At 33.9% G+C, this 18,733-nt stretch overlaps 2 protein-coding genes across 12 annotated transcripts; one reads left to right on the forward strand and one right to left on the reverse strand.

Annotated features, from left to right (window-relative positions):
* Positions 1 to 150: 150 nt before the first annotated feature.
* LOC100740303 (integrin alpha-PS5) lies at positions 151 to 7,913 on the reverse strand. Of its 6 annotated transcripts, none has more exons than XM_033322534.1 (25): positions 7,840 to 7,913; positions 6,056 to 6,192; positions 5,797 to 5,982; positions 5,603 to 5,710; positions 5,290 to 5,487; positions 5,031 to 5,210; positions 4,854 to 4,947; positions 4,138 to 4,376; positions 3,933 to 4,071; positions 3,791 to 3,855; positions 3,569 to 3,719; positions 3,421 to 3,506; positions 3,167 to 3,355; positions 2,971 to 3,070; positions 2,727 to 2,904; positions 2,467 to 2,654; positions 2,262 to 2,407; positions 1,761 to 2,192; positions 1,514 to 1,683; positions 1,260 to 1,443; positions 869 to 1,199; positions 686 to 782; positions 469 to 598; positions 353 to 409; positions 151 to 289 (listed from the first exon to the last, which is right to left on the reverse strand). In XM_033322534.1, the coding sequence occupies exons 3-25, from the start codon at positions 5,899 to 5,901 to the stop codon at positions 287 to 289; spliced, it is 3,570 nt and encodes a 1,189-aa protein (XP_033178425.1). In that variant the 5' UTR covers positions 5,902 to 5,982; positions 6,056 to 6,192; positions 7,840 to 7,913; the 3' UTR covers positions 151 to 286. The 6 variants fall into 6 exon arrangements, with proteins under 6 accessions (XP_033178425.1, XP_024225722.1, XP_033178423.1 ...); XM_024369954.2 differs by lacking the exon at positions 7,840 to 7,913 and adding an exon at positions 6,259 to 7,662 and having other exon boundaries at positions 2,262 to 2,386; XM_033322532.1 differs by lacking the exon at positions 7,840 to 7,913 and adding an exon at positions 6,259 to 7,662.
* Positions 7,914 to 8,006: 93 nt separating this feature from the next.
* LOC100748226 (microtubule-associated serine/threonine-protein kinase 3) lies at positions 8,007 to 18,546 on the forward strand. 6 transcript variants are annotated; one of them, XM_003491983.4, is made up of 23 exons: positions 8,007 to 8,329; positions 8,465 to 8,683; positions 8,787 to 9,005; positions 9,086 to 9,165; positions 9,264 to 9,366; positions 9,761 to 9,842; positions 10,139 to 10,241; positions 10,323 to 10,546; positions 10,624 to 10,699; positions 10,783 to 11,013; positions 11,077 to 11,308; positions 11,383 to 11,717; positions 11,789 to 11,961; positions 12,022 to 12,092; positions 12,169 to 12,396; positions 12,472 to 12,699; positions 12,774 to 13,332; positions 13,497 to 13,681; positions 13,759 to 13,979; positions 14,054 to 14,386; positions 14,676 to 14,741; positions 15,024 to 15,513; positions 15,732 to 18,546. In XM_003491983.4, exons 3-23 carry the CDS (start codon positions 8,828 to 8,830, stop codon positions 16,832 to 16,834), a joined length of 5,301 nt encoding a protein of 1,766 aa, XP_003492031.1. In that variant the 5' UTR covers positions 8,007 to 8,329; positions 8,465 to 8,683; positions 8,787 to 8,827; the 3' UTR covers positions 16,835 to 18,546. The 6 variants fall into 6 exon arrangements, with proteins under 6 accessions (XP_003492031.1, XP_024225718.1, XP_024225717.1 ...); XM_024369950.2 differs by having other exon boundaries at positions 12,774 to 13,302; XM_024369949.2 differs by having other exon boundaries at positions 9,779 to 9,842.
* Positions 18,547 to 18,733: the final 187 nt, after the last annotated feature.

The following is an 18,733-nucleotide window of genomic DNA, read 5'->3' on the forward strand; positions in this document are numbered from 1 at the left end:
ATACATTTTTACATTATGTATACTTGTCAGATTAGGGTACTTGAACATAACATACAAGATGGAGATATGTAACTTGTAATTAATAAAAGTAGATATTTGTATACATAATATATAGGCGTTTTTCATCGGAGGCAATAAATGTAATGTAAATAAGAATTAGAAATTTATTAAATAAAATTTGGTTTTTACAGAATAAATGTGAAGTATTTGATATTTTTTAAGTACTTCCCGTCCACTAAATATCACGTATTTTCAGGTTCAATCACCGCCAAGATCCCGCTTTCTATCACTTACGAATAAGATGTTAATTAATTTTTACTTCTAAAATCATAGGATGCCATAGAATACTTACTTCATCAATTTCTTGTTTCGTTAAGTTCTGTTTTCCTTTCCGTTTAAAGAAACCTAACTGAAAAATGTTATTAAATAAAACATGTTATAATCACGTTCAATAAAAAGATATCTTACCATGTTTAAAATTGCGACACAAATGCATAATAATAACAGCCCCACCAAAACAGAAACGATAATAATCCATAGCTGTAGCTTTTCCATTTTTGGAGTGTAATAGAACATTGTCATAACTTCTATTGTGGAACTATTTTTAATCATTTTTAAATTATTTCAGATAATATATAGATACAAGTACTTAGAAAATATGTAATAAAATGTAAAATATATTTACCGGGTTCCATTGATATCTAGCCTTTCATCTGGTTTTATGATTTCTACGTTCACCTCGGTGGTAAATTTGACAACGGCTCTTTTATTCCTAAAGTTGGCTTAAGATATCGAAAAAAGCATAAACGAATGAAACATGTAACCGTATGTTATAATATATGTATGAAGAAGTAATATAAGTGATTACCTTTAAATTTATCGACATTTAATAAAAATTTAATCACCAACTTTCCAACATCTTGTAACGTTTTCAGCGTATTTAAACTGCATACGATGGTCGTACAAGCTATGTCAGGTGTTGAACAATTTATATAAATAATATTATCTGTCAAATTTTTGTTCAACGTTTCTGAAGTTTGAACATTCTTCGCGTCACTTAGGTATACGGCTGAAGCCTCTACGTTTCTTTTGTGTATATCAAATTTATCTAAGAATGATTCCTCTTGAACTTCACCTAACTGACTATCCACTAAAGTACTCTCGGAAGAACATTCAAAAAGTTCCCCTGATATGTATAGCTAAAAACATATTTCATCGACAATTTATATCTACAAGAAAGAGAGTCCATAGATTCTTACTTGAGGTTTGTACATGTATATCAAAGTTGTTGAGTCTTCAGTAGCTAATGGCACTTTAACAGCAAGTTGTGCATCTTCTATAGGCGATGCTCCAAGTTTATACACTTGATAAGTATGTTGAAAAGTAATATTTGAAGAACTTTCGTTTAAAGTAGTTAAATAGTAGGCTTCTTCGTTTGCTTTCCTGAAAAATAATATTAGTCAAAACAAATGTATTGTCTGCTACAAGACAAATATATCTAAATAATACGAACCCATGCAGAGATAGAGAAACCTCGTTTACTAAATTAAGAGTTTTGCTTATGTTCGTCGTTCCATGATTTATACTACGAGTTTTTATGATTGCGTAAAAATATAATTTATTATGGTCATACAGCGATCCATTAATTAAGTGTCTCATATCCAAGTTTAATTTAACACTTCTCTATAAAAAAAAAAAAAAGCATAAATTTTTATTATCATACATTAACAATACGATTTGTAAGAAAATGTTCAAAGTACCTCTTCTCCGTTCCAAATGGGGTTTCCCGTATCACAGATTACTATCAAATTTTCTTTCGAGTTATCTTCTTGACAAAAGGGTAAAATGCTACGTAACATTATTCTCTCAGGTAATGTGAACTCAAGTATGGTAAGGTACGCGGGTTCTCCATAGTTTTTCAAACTGATTTCTAAACTTATATCGCTCGAACCAATAACCCACGTATCGTTGTATTGTATATTATAAAATTTTGCAGTAGCGGATATATTAGAATTACAAACTTTATCTTCTCCACAACCGATGTTGAAAGGAAGGAAAGCTTGAGCAGTTTGTAATTTATTGTTTCGCTTTTCAACAAGACAGTATTTGCAAAAATTACTCGACGTATTGTCATATAAAAAATCATGTTTCGCAAAAATACTAATCGGCTCGATAAAATCTCGTATGTTTCTCTAGGAAATATCATATTAAATAAACCATAAGTTGGTATAAAATTGACACAAAAATATGTTTAATATTACCGAAATATTAACTTGAGCAGATAGGCAAACATTTGACGTCAAGTTAGAAGATTTCAACTCCAAAATTGTTTGTTGAGTTCGCTGGTAACGTTCGTCTATAGTAACTGTAACCTTAGATTTTATAGCTAGAAATGAATTATGATTCACTGAAAAATATAAACAGCTTTAACCGTATGTAAAGATTTACATAATTACATACATGTACCTTGCTCGCTATTATAACGTACATTACGTACAAAGTATAGCGGGCATATTTTAACTAAGAATTGCCTAGCGTCTCTTTGTAAAGTATTAGGTACAGTCTCAATTAAAAGTTGTGTTTTTGTTACTGGTTTACTACGTAGTATTATAGCGTGTCCTGATTTGTATGCTCCAACTGCGATATCCAAATATCTGCGCGTAGAAGATTATTGGACCGGGTACTGATCAAATAGATTTAAATATCGCATGGTGAGTTTTACCAACCCATTTGCATCGATATCAACCGGTTTCGATATTGAAAATCCAAATCTCTGTATTTTCTGCGAAGGACGCCGTAAAAATTTTGCAGCTTCGATTCGCTCCGACACTTCCAGATAATCTGAACCGCCGTTAAATACATAGATCACGCCGTCATTCTCCCAAGGTGATCCCACAATAATATCTATTGCGATAAGAAAACAAATTCTATAAAAACCTATGCCATTTGATATAAATGGATTCGGATTACCATCGAATCCATCGGCATCCAAATCACCGCTAGCTATGGCATATCCAAAATGACCTCCTTCTGCGGTCCCGTATAATATTTGAGTCATTTCAAATTGTCCCTGCAAGAAATACATAAAGTACCTACGCCAGAGCTCTGCACTATGCAGTACGATATACTGCGAGACAATATATTTTCAGCGCGAAATACTTCTTACTTTGGATGTACCGACAAATACATAGACTCTGCCGTTATCTTCTCCCCAAAGAGGTGCTCCAATTAGAAGATCATCTAAACCGTCATTGTTTAAATCCCCTACGGCCAAACTGGCTCCAAAAAATTCGCCAATATGAGTTCCATCTAGCTTTGTAACGAACTCGCGCGACTCCGGGTTGACTATTATTACCTAGAGAAAGAAATTGTTCATCGAAAATCTTTAATTTGATATAATTTCGAGATATTGTTAATTACCGTGCCAACATAGTGCCACCCGGGAGCTCCACTGACGAAGAGTAATTGATCTTTTTTGAAGAAGTAACCAGACTCAACGCTGTATCCTGTAAATGTATATCGTTGCATACTAATCATAAAAATAAGTTTGTCGGTATAAAGGGCATACCAAACTGAGATAAATTGTCAAGAAACGACAACTCTATGGACATCGTTTCATTTAAATATACTACATCCACGGTGCCATAATCTTCGTGTTTTGGCTTCCCTACGATGCGATTTATTTTTCTCTCTTTTTTGCCTTCGTTGCCTTTGGTTTGCTAGATTTTATTATAAAAACGTTACTATATGATATAAAAGAATATAACAGTCAAAAATAATATTTATATACCTTCATTGAAGCATAATGAACGGAAAAGCCATGAAGCGGATTGTACCAAAATTTCGAATCGAAACCTAATCGATCGAAATGATATAATTATTTAATACATATGTTATAATATTAATCATAATTTTAATAATTAATTACGTACTATAGGACATAAGATTCTTGTCTTCGATTGACAACACGTCCGAAGAAACTTTCCCACTGTAACACATGCCTTGCAAAGTTTCGAAATTAATATTTGTGAATGGTTTTGAAATCACTACAATTGTCCGCGGTGCGCACACCTATGATTAAAATGTCGTTAAAAATTGTATTTAATATCACGAAATTGTTATTAACATTCCACTTACTGTCAGAATCCCATTTATTTCGTCTACAGAAATGGCACTCCCAAACCAACCAAATTGTTTCCGTATAAGTATGTTCATTGCGAACCGCGTTTCGTATCCTTTTTCGTTCTCAATCTTTTCTGGCTTGATTATTTGACATTTGCTATTTTTAATCGCACACCGGAACACGACACCAGGTTCGATCAGGTACGGAAATCTTTGTATAGAAGGCGAGGAATAATTTCCTTTCGGTGCCCCAACTATCAACCTTTCGTAATTATTATATAAAAATTAAATACGATCTAAGAGAACAAATTGATCGATATTTCACATACAAGGAATAATATACGTTACCAGGGTGTATCAGTGTCCGGTTCGTAGTATAAACGTACAGTGTAACCGAAATAATTATTAACGTTATAAGAATAAATAATAGGAAAATCTATGTCTATATTATATCCATACACTGTTCCAACGAACAAGAGGAATATTTCTATAACAAATATTCTGTAAACCATCGTGGCGAATTCAAACTTTACGTGCTCGTCGGAAAAAAGTATAAAACTATCGCAAATTTTTATTCAAGCACAGGAAGACAAATGATAATACAATCGTTGAGATATGTGTCATCATAATACAATTTAACTGTGACTAATGAATCATTTATTTCATCAAACTCATCGTCGTATTACAAGGATATATAAAAAGAATCTGTAGCTGCATTTAAAATCGCATACCTAAAATTTTTGAATTTTTTAACATGTGTTTTTCGATATCCTTCATGTAATATGGTAAACGATCTCGTGGGTCCTCCGCTGGTAATTTAGGACACTACATATATAAAACATATTTACAACTTATATATTTCTAATGTGACATTTATACTTTTAAATAATCAAAGATTGTAAGTATACTTTGGATTGTTTCCTTAATTCCAAAGCTGTAGGCATTAGTTGGATAATTCTCCTTTCTCTCTTATCTAAAGTAGGGTGATTCATAAATAATGGTATTTGAAATTTATCCTGATGTGTAAGCTCTTCAAATTTTTTCATCATCTCCCAGAATACTAAAACTTCTCTAGGGTCAATACAACTCTAAAAACATAAGAAACATTATTAGGACTAATTGCAAGTTATCAAAATTCTAAAGCTATATTAAATAAAAATTGCACACTTTTGCAGCTAATTCAAGTCCAACTTCATCAGCCTCAGTTTCAGATTTTCTTTTGTACCAAGAAAAAATGGCACCAAACAATATATACATAGTTAAACAAAGTGTAGCTGCTGCTTTACTTTCATAAAATACCCAAATTAGAAATGAAAATACAATAGTTGCAACGTAATTTATCACTCCAAAAGACAATATTTCTAACTAGAAACAATTATATTATCATTAATTATTATTTCCTGGCTTAGCATTTTCTTCTTTTATGAAATATTAATTATGAAATATTAAAAACGTCATTTACAAAATGATTATAACTCACTGAATGAAGAAGCATATTATGTGATATTTCATGGGCTAAAATAAATGTTAGTTGATCATTGCTTTTAATTAAGTTGAAGATGTCAATAATTACAATAATATTTCTATCCTAAAACATTTAAAATAAAATGTAATTTTTATTATGTAGAGTAAAATTTTATTTCACTTTTTTATATATGTAGATGATCTACATACTGGTAAGATTAGAACATTAGGAAATGATCCTATATTATTAAATATACGATGGATTATAGTAATAGTCCAATCAGTGTCTTTAAATAAATTTTTATTAGAGTTCATCAACCGCTTTAGTGCTGTGGCAATTATTTTATATTTGGGATCATGTAATGGTACCACATTTTTCTGATTTTGCACTATTACCTATATAAATTTGTGACTATGTGAAATACTGCCATTACTTTCAGTTCACCCAAATTTTTGTTTAAGTACATACTTGAAATATAATTTTAGAATTTTCAATTTGTCGAGCTTGATCAACTAAAATTAAACGTAGTTTCTTTCTTACTGGATCTTCCTTCAAATGTGTCAAGCAATAAACAGATAAAATGAAAGACAGAAATCCCAAAGAACCTAGAAATATATATAACATATATTTCTTATGTTATTTTAAATACTTATAAGTGACAGATAGTATACCATAAATAGTATATTTCCTTCGCTTAAACCACCTTATATATTTTTGCTGTTGTTCTATAGTTTGTTTCAACCACCATTTTCTTACAAAATGACCACAACAGCATGATCCAAAGCACAGAATTAATGGTGCAGGACAATTTAATCTTTGAGTTGTATGAAAATTTGATATTTGAAATTTCAAACCCTGCCATCTTCTTTCAAGTTTTTTACATTGAATCGAAAATGTTCTATAATTGGTACTATACAATAGACTTCTTTTTGTACATGTTAAAGCTCTACCAGTCGTTAAGCGAAGATATTTGAAATACATTATTTATTCAGAACATTTATATAAATGAAACCATTATAGCAGTATAACTTTTCAATAAATCTTTACGAAGGTTATACACTGAAAAACTTTGCATAGGTCTTTCCTGAAGGGATAATTACTTTGTATGACATAATATAAGGTTAGGATACATCTTGTTGCTGAAGATCAGATGAAAAAAGAAACATTTAAAGGGGAAAAAAGAGAAAGAGCATATGCTATATGTACTGTAATATATGTTGCTTGCGTTAAAAAGTACAGTATTTTTAGAAAGAAAACCATAAATCCGGTATACGAATGCCTGACAAATGTTTTTTATAATGGTATCAGTGTATTGATGCATCAGCTGATATGTGTCAAAAAAGGCAGCTTCGCTTTCCTTCGTACAGACGTGAACTGTTGATACTTTAAATGACCTCTTGCGAAGAAGGTTTACTTAAGAATTGTATCATTGTATTGAGGAAAAAAATGAAATGCTCTAACGTATTTAAATGAATCTCGCAATTTCATTATATCTAAATATATTTTTAACTGAATATTTAAGAACTATTTAACGTATGTAATGTTAGAGATTTGTCATAAGGTTATAATCGATAATTCAAGCAAGATCGATTAATAACTGTTACAATAGCTGATCAAAACTAATACATATAATCTAATTTTTTTCCAAATTAACCGCAAATCGAGGATACTCAATTAATTTTCTCGTTTCTTAACGTACAATACACAATATATCTCTGCAAACGTAAAATATCTTAAAATCACTTTGCATAGAAAATATTGAGAAAGACAATTATATGTATACTTTATTTATGTCTTTCAATCTTAAGCCATTCTTTAGGGATAACTAGTAAATTATTTTTTCACAAATAATTGGAAAATTACATAATTGTTTATATTTATTTATAACATTCAACTTTCAAACAATATATATGCAAATGACCAACGTTATTTTAAGGTACATATTAGTCTCCTCTTTCAGTTATCAATTTCAAAAAAACAAAACGAAAACAAGTCGGTTCCGTTAGAATAAAAATATTTAAGAAACTCATGCGAAGATTACTATGAAAATAAAACGAAAAATTCACAAACGAGACTTAAATGCGTATGACGTATATATGCATATATACTGATCGTTCTTGAAAATAAACCGGACAGGGATAAATTTATGGAGATACAAATTAGAAAGGAATTCGATTGAATATTGAATATGAAAACGGTGCAATTTCTAAGAACAATATACCGATACAGTAAGCGAAGCAGAAAGCACGTACTCGTACGTCTGCTATAAAGGGTTCGGTGTTGATTCTCGGTGCAGCTAGCGGCCAAGGATGCGTGTATTTGTGCGCGTTTTCATGCGCCGGTATTTGCGCGTGCGTCCGTGTGTAAATGCAGGCGTAAGAGTGTGTATGTACGTGTATATGTATATATATGTGTGCGCGAGGACGTACATGTGTATACGTCCATCATGAGTCAGAACCCATGGTCGGTCCGCGTTTCGTAATTAATTTCTACGGTGAGGAGAAAAATGCGAGTCTAGACTCGGGACTACGACACCTGCTCACTCCCGGGCCGCTTGTCCTCGGAGGACATGCCCGTTGTGCCCGGTAAATCGTGCACCTTTTATCGTCTTTCTGCTCTCTTCGTATCCATTATGTGTGCTTAGTGTTGTGTGTTTTCTTCTCTTGTTTCTCTCGCCGAATCTTCTGTATTCCTGGTTCTGTCCTTCCATCGGGTTAACGTTTCTCTGTCCTTCATCTACAGGTACATCTTATTTAAAACAGGTCTCCCCGTTCGATTTTTCGAACCGCCTCTACGATTCCTTTTACAGTCGACCAGAGCATAATTTATTTCCTGTCTTCATATATGTTATGAATTTTCATGCAACAACACCAACAGAAGAAAGGACTGTGTCCGAGACGGCATTTTAAGCCATCAAAAGTACGGACACACAAATGGTTCCTCGACTGGTACGTTTGGCCGATTTTGAACTGTCAGTCTTGACGTCGATCGAACTTTCACGAGAAAGAATGGATTGTGAATTTTTCGACAGTTTTGTTTATCGGACTTACCTATCGCTTTGTTTTGCTTTCGTCTGAATAAGACGAATTGAATCAGGTATATATTTACCTTTTATATTCATATTTTCTTTTTCGATTTTCTTCTTTAATTCTTTAATAATGTCAATGTTTCTTCCAAAAAAAGACTGATTTAATTTTAGGTAACATAAATAATTGAGGGTAAAAGAAATAGAAAAAAAACATGGACCAGAACAGAAATAGACCAAGTAGACCCCGTCTTCGTTCTCATGGCAATTCTGCCAGAGTACTCGTATTTGATCAAGCTGAAAGCGAAGAATCTGCATGCAGCACTGAAGCAGAAGTGCAAAAACGTCCAATTCCACCAAAAGTAGAGAGCAAGGAAGCTCCAGTTCGGCCTGGTTAATAAAGATTTATTATATTTCATTTATTTGCCTATTTATTTCTTTATAATTCTTGACATTTAATTTAATATCTGCAGTTAGTGGAGAACTCTCAAATCTGGTTCGAATGAGGAATTCTGCAATTGGGAAGTCTGCACCTTCGTTATCTGTTCACGTGGTTAGTGATATTTACTATTAAATGTTAAATATAAATACACAAACTAATAATAATTATCGCATAAGCCAAATATATAATATGCATATTGTCTGTTTTAGCGTGATTTTAACATTCCCCGGCGTGCTGCTAAAGCAGCTCATCGTAAATCTTTTATTGCAACAACATCTCCAACTTTACCACGTTGTCATTCACCATTGTCAGGTGATATAAAATTTTATTCTTTAATGCTTTGTTTCTGATTATTCAAATGATTCTTCAATGATATTTTATGTATTGTTTATGTACAAATTATTTATGAGTGCTATGTATTTTATGAAAATGTTATATAAGCATTCTGGCATATCCTTACCCAAAATTTTTAAATACGTATATTTACATACATATATACATCATAAATATATCCTTGGTTAAAAAATTGTAACACAATTTTCAGTCTATGCAGTCAGATTTAGAAACCTTAACTTTTACCTTTAAAAAAATGTCCTTAAAAACAAATTACTTGTTAATTACTTAGAAGTGTGTATTTTATATTATTTTTACAATTCAATCATCATAGAAAACTAATTTCTTTTTTACTGCTTATTTCCTGATATAGCATTTGTCCCGATTGTAGGCAGTCCTCTAGAGAGTCCTAGGATGTCATCCAGTCCACATTTTGCTTTTGCTCCAATTAAAAGGTATCTATTTCATAACTACTTTTAGTCTGTTTAAATCTGATCTGTTTACCTATATAAGTAGGTGTCGTCATTGTCAGCATTATATTTTTAATACATTATTAATAGTAAAGAAAACAAATGCTGATGCAGAAACTAGGTTGTGAAATCTTTCATAAAAAACTAAGAATATGGCTGTAAGGTTTCTTGTTAACAAGTGGTTGACTTTTCTTATATATGTATATGTTAGCATTATTAAGTAGCATATATCATGTATTGTAAAATTAATTTTTCATACTTAAATGCATATAATATTTAAGGATCGGTGGGGGTACCACAGGAACTGGAGATGGCAGACGATGGTCAGTTGCTAGCTTACCATCTAGTGGTTATGGTACAACACCAGGTTCCAGTAATGTTTCGGTTAGTTAATTATCTCGATAATTCGTTTAAAGATACTTACAATAATCTTAAAGAAATCTATTAACTAATATACTTGATTAGTCACAGTACTCGAGTCAAGAACGCTTGCACCAACTTCCAAATGTTCCCACCAAGGACGAATTACGTATGCTTTCTTGCCATTTTTCTAAACCCGGCACACCGTGTTCTTCGCATCCAGGTTTTCCAGGATCTAGTATTTCTAGTATTCCAGGCAGTGTATCTCTCAGTCTCGATGAAGAAGGTCGTAGGTCACCGTTACACAGACCACGGTCACGAAGTTTAAGGTAAATACTGTTGATATAATTTCTATTTTTCAGACATTATATTTTCGCTCAATTGTACGTATTTGTTTAAATTATAGCAGTCCAAGTCGATCTCCTGTATTGGACAGCGAAATTGTTATGATGAATACTCTTTATAAGGAAAGATTTCCAAAGGTACATTTTAATAGAAAGTTTATGTATATCGTGATGACATAATACTATATTTACGATTACACTTAAGAATTTTATTTGATTAGGCAACACAACAAATGGAAGAACGTTTAACTAATTTTATTAATGAAAACAAGGAATTGGATGAATATGAGGTAATGGCAAATATGACCCAAGATTCACTACCGATTTTACGGTTTGTGCATCATCAAGTAATTGAAATGGCGAGGGACTGTTTACAAAAATCTCAGGAAAAATTAATTACAACTAGATATTTTTACGAAATGAGTGAAAATTTGGAACATTTGTTGATGGAGGTAATTGTATACAAATTTACATGATAAAATAAATAAGCAATGAACAAACGTCTTTATTTATAGACAAAAGATAAATCACTTGATGCAGCAACAAGATTAACAGGGCTTATCAAAAAATTACTATTAGTAATATCACGTCCAGCTCGTCTATTGGAATGTTTAGAATTTGATCCAGAAGAGTTTTATCATTTACTCGAACAGGCTGAAGGTCAAGCAAAAATTAACGCAGGAATAAAAAACGATATACCTCAGTATATTATTAACAAACTTTCTCTTAATAGAGATCCAATATCAGGTAACATTTCTTGTATAACTCTTTCTTCTATTCATCTAAATTCTGTGCATATTCACTATGTCACTATATCTTAGAACTGCAAGAAGATTTAAATAAACTAGAAGATTCGGCAAGTTCGAGCGATAGTAATTTACAAATCGCTTCAAGTCCAAATAAAGACGATGAAAAGTCTCACCGCGTTCCTTGTGAAGGCGATTATGAAGTATTGAAACTCATTAGTAATGGTGCATACGGCGCAGTGTATTTGGTTAAGGAGAAAACTACACGACAAAGATTTGCAATGAAGAAAATAAATAAGAACAATTTGATGCTAAGAAATCAAGTAGAACAAGTTTTTGCTGAGAGAGATATAATGAGCTTTACAGACAATCCATTTGTAGTTTCTATGTACTGCAGCTTCGAAACAAAAGTGAGTAAACACATATATATAAAATTACATATATAAAATTTAAATATTTGTTAACAAACATTTGATTACAGAAGCACTTGTGCTTAGTAATGGAATATGTAGAGGGTGGAGATTGCGCGAATCTTCTAAAAAATATCGGTCCATTACCACCGGATATGGCAAGATTTTATTTTGCAGAAACCGTTTTAGCTGTTGAATATTTGCACAGTTACGGTATTGTTCATCGAGATTTGAAACCTGACAAGTACGTAAGAGAAGCATGTTATTAATTCATTCACTATTTCATATATTGCTTCTTTTTTAGTTTACTTATTACTGCCCTTGGTCACATTAAGCTTACTGACTTTGGTCTCAGTAAAATGGGTCTTATGTCCTGTAAGTGACACAAAAGATCGATGTTCATGAAATATAGCTTAATGATCGTCGAACAAAGTTCTTTTTTCGTTTTCAGTGGCGACAAATCTTTACGAAGGATACATAGATAGGGATACGAGACAATTTTCCGATAAACAAGTGTTCGGCACACCTGAATACATCGCCCCTGAAGTTATATTACGCCAGGGATATGGTAAACCTGTTGATTGGTGGTCTATGGGCATTATATTGTACGAATTTCTAATTGGCTGTGTACCATTTTTTGGTGATACTCCGGAAGAGTTGTTTGCTCATACTGTTAACGGTAAATATTGATATAAGATATAAAAAAAGTTATTTGAGAAGTACTTAATAATATAAACAAAATGATTACGCCTAGATGATATCGATTGGCCAGATGAGGATGATTGGCCTGTTCAGCCAGAAGCAAAAGATATTATAACAGCGTTGCTTCAACAAAGTCCTAGAGATCGTTTAGGCACTGGTGGATCTCATGAAGTAAAAGAGCACCCTTATTTTTATGGAGTAAATTGGAATAGTTTACTCAGACAAAAGGCTGAATTCGTACCTCAATTAATCAATGACGAAGATACAAGCTACTTTGATAGTACGTATAACACATTTGATATAATTGCTATCCTCGTATTAATATTCAAAATTAACAAATCTGTACTATTTTAGCTCGTATGGATAGATATAATCACGATATAGGCGACGATACTGATGACACCGATGACTCCCCTTTGTTCGGATCGTTCTCCTCGTATTCTCCGCAGTCACGAAAAATATCTCAAACCCGTCCACCGCAGATAAATCCTGAACAAACAGAGTCGGATGTCTCAAAGAAACAATTATTCCGTACTGAGCTCGAACGCACAGTCGCGCAATTGTCTTTCGGGTCTAATAGCTCAACTACTCCTCCATCCAAATTAGCGGAATCAACTCCGTCAGAAAAGAATCGACCTTCTTCGTCCATTAGAAATACCACGTACATCGAAACGCCTCCAAAGGCGGACAAGTCGAACACGTCATTCACGAGTCCTGCCACGGTGACCAGTGGCGAGTCCCAACTAACAGTTATTAAAAACAGTCACATAGAAGGGACGTGCATCAGTTTGAGTACACCCGATTCCTCGCAAACGGAGTCTGAGGATATCAGTCCGCAGATCCAGAGAAAACGACACGTGCATTCTCGTGATAAGCTGCCCAGGTTCAGTATATGCATTGATGATGAACACATGTGAGTCGTTCAAACATACATCATCCCGAACATTATAATCATTATCACGAAATTAGCTCCACTGTCATTGAATTCAATAATATGCATATAAGCCATCCAAATTTCAAAGCATAATGGATAAAAAATTATATATGTGTAGTTATAACAAATAAATTTCATTTCAGGTTGGATTTATTTGCTGCAAACAGAGATACAACCGAGGAAAGCAAGCATAATTCTAGTACCGATTCTTTCGAATCATTCAACGCCATATCAATTATTCCATCCGCGAAACAAAAGTCGCGGTCTGTAATTAAGTCCGCATCCACTAGTGGATTGTCCTTAGTTATACCAACCAGTGATTTCTCTTGTACATATTATTATGAATTAAATTATTTCGTGTTAAGTTTTAATGTTCAATTTTAATTACGAAGTCACATTTTTTAGATGATGCGTCATTAAATACTCAACCAATCGAATCTCCTGGTGGATCATCCACTGCCTCTTCAAGAGATACATCCCCTTGTCGCGAACTGAGTCCACTGGTAACTAGCCTAAAACCTCCTATTATCATTCGAAGAGGGCCGTGTGGATTTGGCTTCACTGTGCACACTATCAGGGTTTATTATGGTGATAGTGATTTTTACACTATGCATCATTTGGTTATGGTATGTTACAAATAGTTACACAAAGTCAAATTTTAGTATGTATAGTTTATTTGAATTTATTCCATATTCAATAGGCTGTAGATCAATCCAGTCCAGCTTTTGAAGCTGGTTTAAGACCAGGAGATCTTATTACGCATATAAATGGCGAGCCAGTCCAGGGTTTATATCATATACAAGTTCTTCAATTAATGTTGAGTGGTGGCGATCACGTAACATTGCGTAGTACACCATTAGAAAATACTAGTATTAAGACGGGCGGAAGGAGAAGAGATTTGACTCAGAGCAAAATGGCACGCAGAACGCTGCATAAACAGCGCAAACTAAAACGTGATCATTCCGATAAGAAACGAAAGACGTCCCTTTTTAAACGAATTAGTTCGAAACGAGCTAGTGTAGAGATGCAACAGGTATAGAAAAAATTTACTTCTTTTTTGCTTTTAATCTTCCTCTTTTTCTATTAATCTAAACGAATTAATTTGAAGATACGTGTTAGTGGCTTTTGTCAGATCACTTGTGAACATTTTGAAGAACGCCTTAAATTGTGAATGTACGAGTATATCTGTACAATCTTCTTTTTTATTTTAACACGAAACTACTACTGCTACTACTATACTACGCGCGGCATAAATACTAAAGCACCGGCAATTTCTATGCAACACACTTTATTATGTTAAGTATTACTTTTTTTTATTGCAGCCATTAACTATCAGTTGTCCATTGTCAGCACCCATTCTATCCAGCGACAGCAAACCTCCACTTATGGTATGATTTTTCGTAACGTTCCGTGAACTTCTTGCTAACTTCATTTTAGTTGCTGTTTCTTTGATCGATACTTATTTGCCCGATACAATCCCGTGGCTAAATCACAGCTTTTACATATCTGTTCTTTTTTTAATTGACCGTGACAATGTCAAAGTTTTACACTGTACACTGATCACAAAAAATATTTGAGTGTTCGAAAGAAGAGAGTTTGATGTTTCATCTTCTGGCTAGTACATACTAGCATACCTATTTGCTAGAAACGTTACACGACCTTTTTTGCAGATGGCTGCGGGAATCTGTTCGCCGTCAATGGTAACACCTAGTCGGTCGTTCCAGTCATTCACACGTTCTCAAGAAACGTCACCATACTTTGCAGCCTGTACAAAGTCTGTCTGCAGCCCGTCACCTCCAACAAATCGCGTTAACTCGGATTCTTATCACTCCACGGGGAATTCAAGTCCCTGTTCCAGTCCAAACTCTTCGTCTCCAGGCTCCACTACGTCTGCTGCAAATCTACCGACTATCGCCAATCAGTCCCATTACCAGAGGCCGAGCACCCTTCACGGTTTGAAGCACAAATTACACACAGCTGCAAAGAACATTCATTCGCCGAATCGTAGAAAATCTGTGGGACATATACCATTGTCTCCATTGGCGAGAACTCCGAGTCCATCGCCCCTTCCAGCCAGTCCTACTAGAAGTCCTAGTCCGCTAGCTTTTCCTACAGGACATCAACCTGGTAGCTCGAATACTACGCAGTCCTATAGCCCAGGTAATATATAAATCGACATACGAAGCTAGTAACTTTGAAATAATACTTGATTTGACTTTGAATTATCAGCAAACAATTTTTAACTTTAAGTAATCGTATATATAAAATCGTAATAGAAAAAGTTAGTACATAGAGTTAAATTAAACTGTTGCATTTATAAACAAGCGGACATAAGATGATCATAAGATGATCGATATAAATATGTTTGAAACACTTAGGTGTCTGCTTATCAACGCCGAACAATCAGAAAAAAAGTTATGGACGACCGAAGTCAGCAGAGCCCGGTTCCCCGTTGTTGAGAAGGGCGCTTAGTCCAGACAGACTTCATCCTCGATCTGCGGAGAACAAAACATCGATCTCACCATTGGCAAACACAGTGGTGAAAGTAACTCCACGTGCAACTATAGCGCAATCCTATTCAGAAACCCCCGAGGAGTGTAGTGATAGCTTCAAAGAGCCAAACGACTCAAAAGTGGAGAAGAAAGTGTCAACGGAATCAAAGTCGGATTATTCGAAAATATCTCATGGGATATCGATCAATTTGGGAAACGTAGGTATATCTAATTCTTGCGGCAGCACACAGCTGCCCAGAATAGCAGAAGAGAAGGATTCACCGACCGGTTCAAAGGCTGACGATTACTCGAAGGAAGTTCTACCTTTAGATAAGATGGATAAAAATAACACGTCTATGAGTAAATTGACAGAATCAGAGAATACTGGTGACCGTAGTGATCGTGTTGAATCAAAGACAGAGAGGCAGAATTTGTGTACAAAAAATTTAGAAGTTTTATCTATTAATAAGATTGAGGAGGGCGCTCAATCAGATAATTGTTCTAATGTACAAGCGCGTAGTTCGCAAAGCACGTTTCACAAGCAATCTCAGAACATTGAAAAAGGTTCACAAGCTTCATCTCAAAAGACATCATCACAAAATAGTGAAAAAGGCTCGCAATCTTCGTGTCAAAAAATATTGTTGCAAGCTAGTGAAAAGAGTTTGCAATCTTCCGCCCAGAAAATATTATCACAAGCCAACGAAAGAGGCTTCATGCAAGGTGTATCACAGAAGTCATCTCAAAACAACGAGAAAGTGTCACTGGCTGCGGTGCAGAAACTACTTCAAGGCAATGAAAAAACATCTGTGCCTCATAAAGTGACCGAACAAAAGGCAGCTGGTAAAAATTCAGAGGCTAATCTGGAAGGGAGGAAAATATCGAAGAAGTACAAAATTGATAGCTCTGACGGCTCAAGTAACACTTCCTCCACACAACACTCGAACACATTTGAGGCTATGGGGACTGGGAAGGACAAGAAAAACAATTAAATAATTATCATTCGATCGATTGTTTAGATCTGAGAGTGTAACGAGATAAAATGTTTGCGTGTAATGATCCGACTTCTTCTGCCAATGGAACAAATTGTCTGTTTTACAAAAGATACAATTTTACGAAAGAAGAAAGTCGAATGTCTGATAGATACACGGACGTGCAAATTGTAACTCGAGTAAGATCAGAAAGATGATAAATCAAAAAAAAAAAAAGGTAAACTGGTTTAATGTTTACAGCTTTAAAAGGAAGTTTGTATTCGAATTAAGTATTTATAGGCTTCCATCGAATAACATACCTGAACACATAGCTTTAGCTGGTATTTCTATCTTGTGGCGGTATTTAAACGCTACCGCTATTCTGTAACCGTAATTTTTGTCATACGATCATTGAATACAAACGTAATCCAGATGAAAGTAGAGGATAATTGCAATTAATTACTATTTCAACGGTTTTAAATGAGCGCGGTCTGTTGAAATTACAGTTGCTAATTCTCTCCAAGAAATTAAGAAAATAAGAGCGAAAAAATTGGTGTAATTTACACTTCGGGCTACAGTATTTATACGATCTCATTTACATTTACGTCTAATTATTACTAGCGCATCATACATATATGGATCAACATATAGCAGTCAGCGAATCGCGTACAGATAGGTTTTCAGTATGTGTAATATTTGTGAAGTTAAAGAAAAAAAATGGAAGCAATGCATATCGTATATACTCGTAATCCAGATTCAGATGGAAAAGTTTTTAATGATATCTTTTAATTTATTTAATAGAATAATTCATCTGAAGTTATAATTTTTTCACAAAAGTCAGGTTTACATGTTAAATATTTATAAGATGCATATTTGTAAGTTTTGTGAAATAACGAAACTTTCGTTTTTACGACTTATATGTTTCATTTAATATCGATTATAAACGAATGTCTTTGAGGAGGTTCTCTTAAAACCGGCCTATAGCGCGAGTATATACGGTAAATAATTATCGCCGCAATGATTAGTGTACAAGATGCTCCCGTATGCACAATGATATTAACCTGTCTCAATTTCATTCGACTACACACTGTGATGTATTTAATTGAAATTAATGCGAATTGGTGCTAACATGTACCGCTCAGGTATCTTCGCGAGAACTGGTGCTCTCAGACAAGTTTCAAGTACCTAAATCACTCACTCGTTTAGAAGAAGTGATAAAAGAAGAAGCAGAAGAAATAACAAAAAAGAAACAAGAAAGAGAAACATAGCATTAAAAAGCACGGAGTAGCGAACATATCGCATTGGAAGCATCTTGAAAGTTCTTTAGCGATAAAAGAAAAATAAAAGTTGCGACTGTTTCGAAGGGCAGACTTGGTCCTCTGAGACGCAATGTAATCATTTTTTTAGTATTAGGTATGCGTTAATTTATTCTGTATATAAAAAACCATGTATTAGTTAACGAAAGAAGCGTATGTTTTAATTGTGAAAAAAGAAAAGAAATGGTGAGTGAGACAGGCTGCAGTTTTTGGTTTTTATAAGTTGTTTACCGCGTTTATCGACGCTTTCTTCGCGAAAGCTTGCTTATTGTACGGAAAAGGAAACATTGCCATAAGGAGCAACACGGTATATATATACATATAACGTATGTGTGTCTCAGCCATAAGAAGTTACAGTTTGCTCTTATAGATTTTTAAACATATCCACCATGATTATCATATTAACGATGAACTGAGTAATTCTTGTGTTATATATTTCTTTCCTTTTTCTTTCTCTCCAAGAAAATGAAATATATTTGTTTCCCGTCTATTAGCTAAAGCAACAAGAAATGGCGAAATAACATAGCCGCGCGATATTGATCATTTACGAGTAAAGTACGAGCTCCTATTGCGTTATGTATTGTACACCGTTTTAAATATAAAG

Source organism: Bombus impatiens, unplaced genomic scaffold (assembly GCF_000188095.3).
Source record: "Bombus impatiens unplaced genomic scaffold, BIMP_2.2 scf_0647, whole genome shotgun sequence".
NCBI lineage: Eukaryota > Metazoa > Arthropoda > Insecta > Hymenoptera > Apidae > Bombus > Bombus impatiens.

Coding starts and splice junctions, on each gene's coding strand:
- LOC100740303 (XM_033322532.1), bottom strand. CDS start 6,568: ATGTATTTCAAATATCTTCGCTTAACGACTGGTAGAGCTTTAACATGT. Junction 5,711..5,796: donor CTAATGTTCTAATCTTACCA/GTATGTAGATCA, acceptor TAAATGTTTTAG/GATAGAAATATTATTGTAAT. Junction 599..685: donor CTAGATATCAATGGAACCCG/GTAAATATATTT, acceptor GATTAAAAATAG/TTCCACAATAGAAGTTATGA.
- LOC100748226 (XM_003491983.4), top strand. CDS start 8,828: ATGGACCAGAACAGAAATAGACCAAGTAGACCCCGTCTTCGTTCTCAT. Junction 12,093..12,168: donor TAAAATGGGTCTTATGTCCT/GTAAGTGACACA, acceptor TTTCGTTTTCAG/TGGCGACAAATCTTTACGAA. Junction 12,700..12,773: donor AGATACAAGCTACTTTGATA/GTACGTATAACA, acceptor GTACTATTTTAG/CTCGTATGGATAGATATAAT.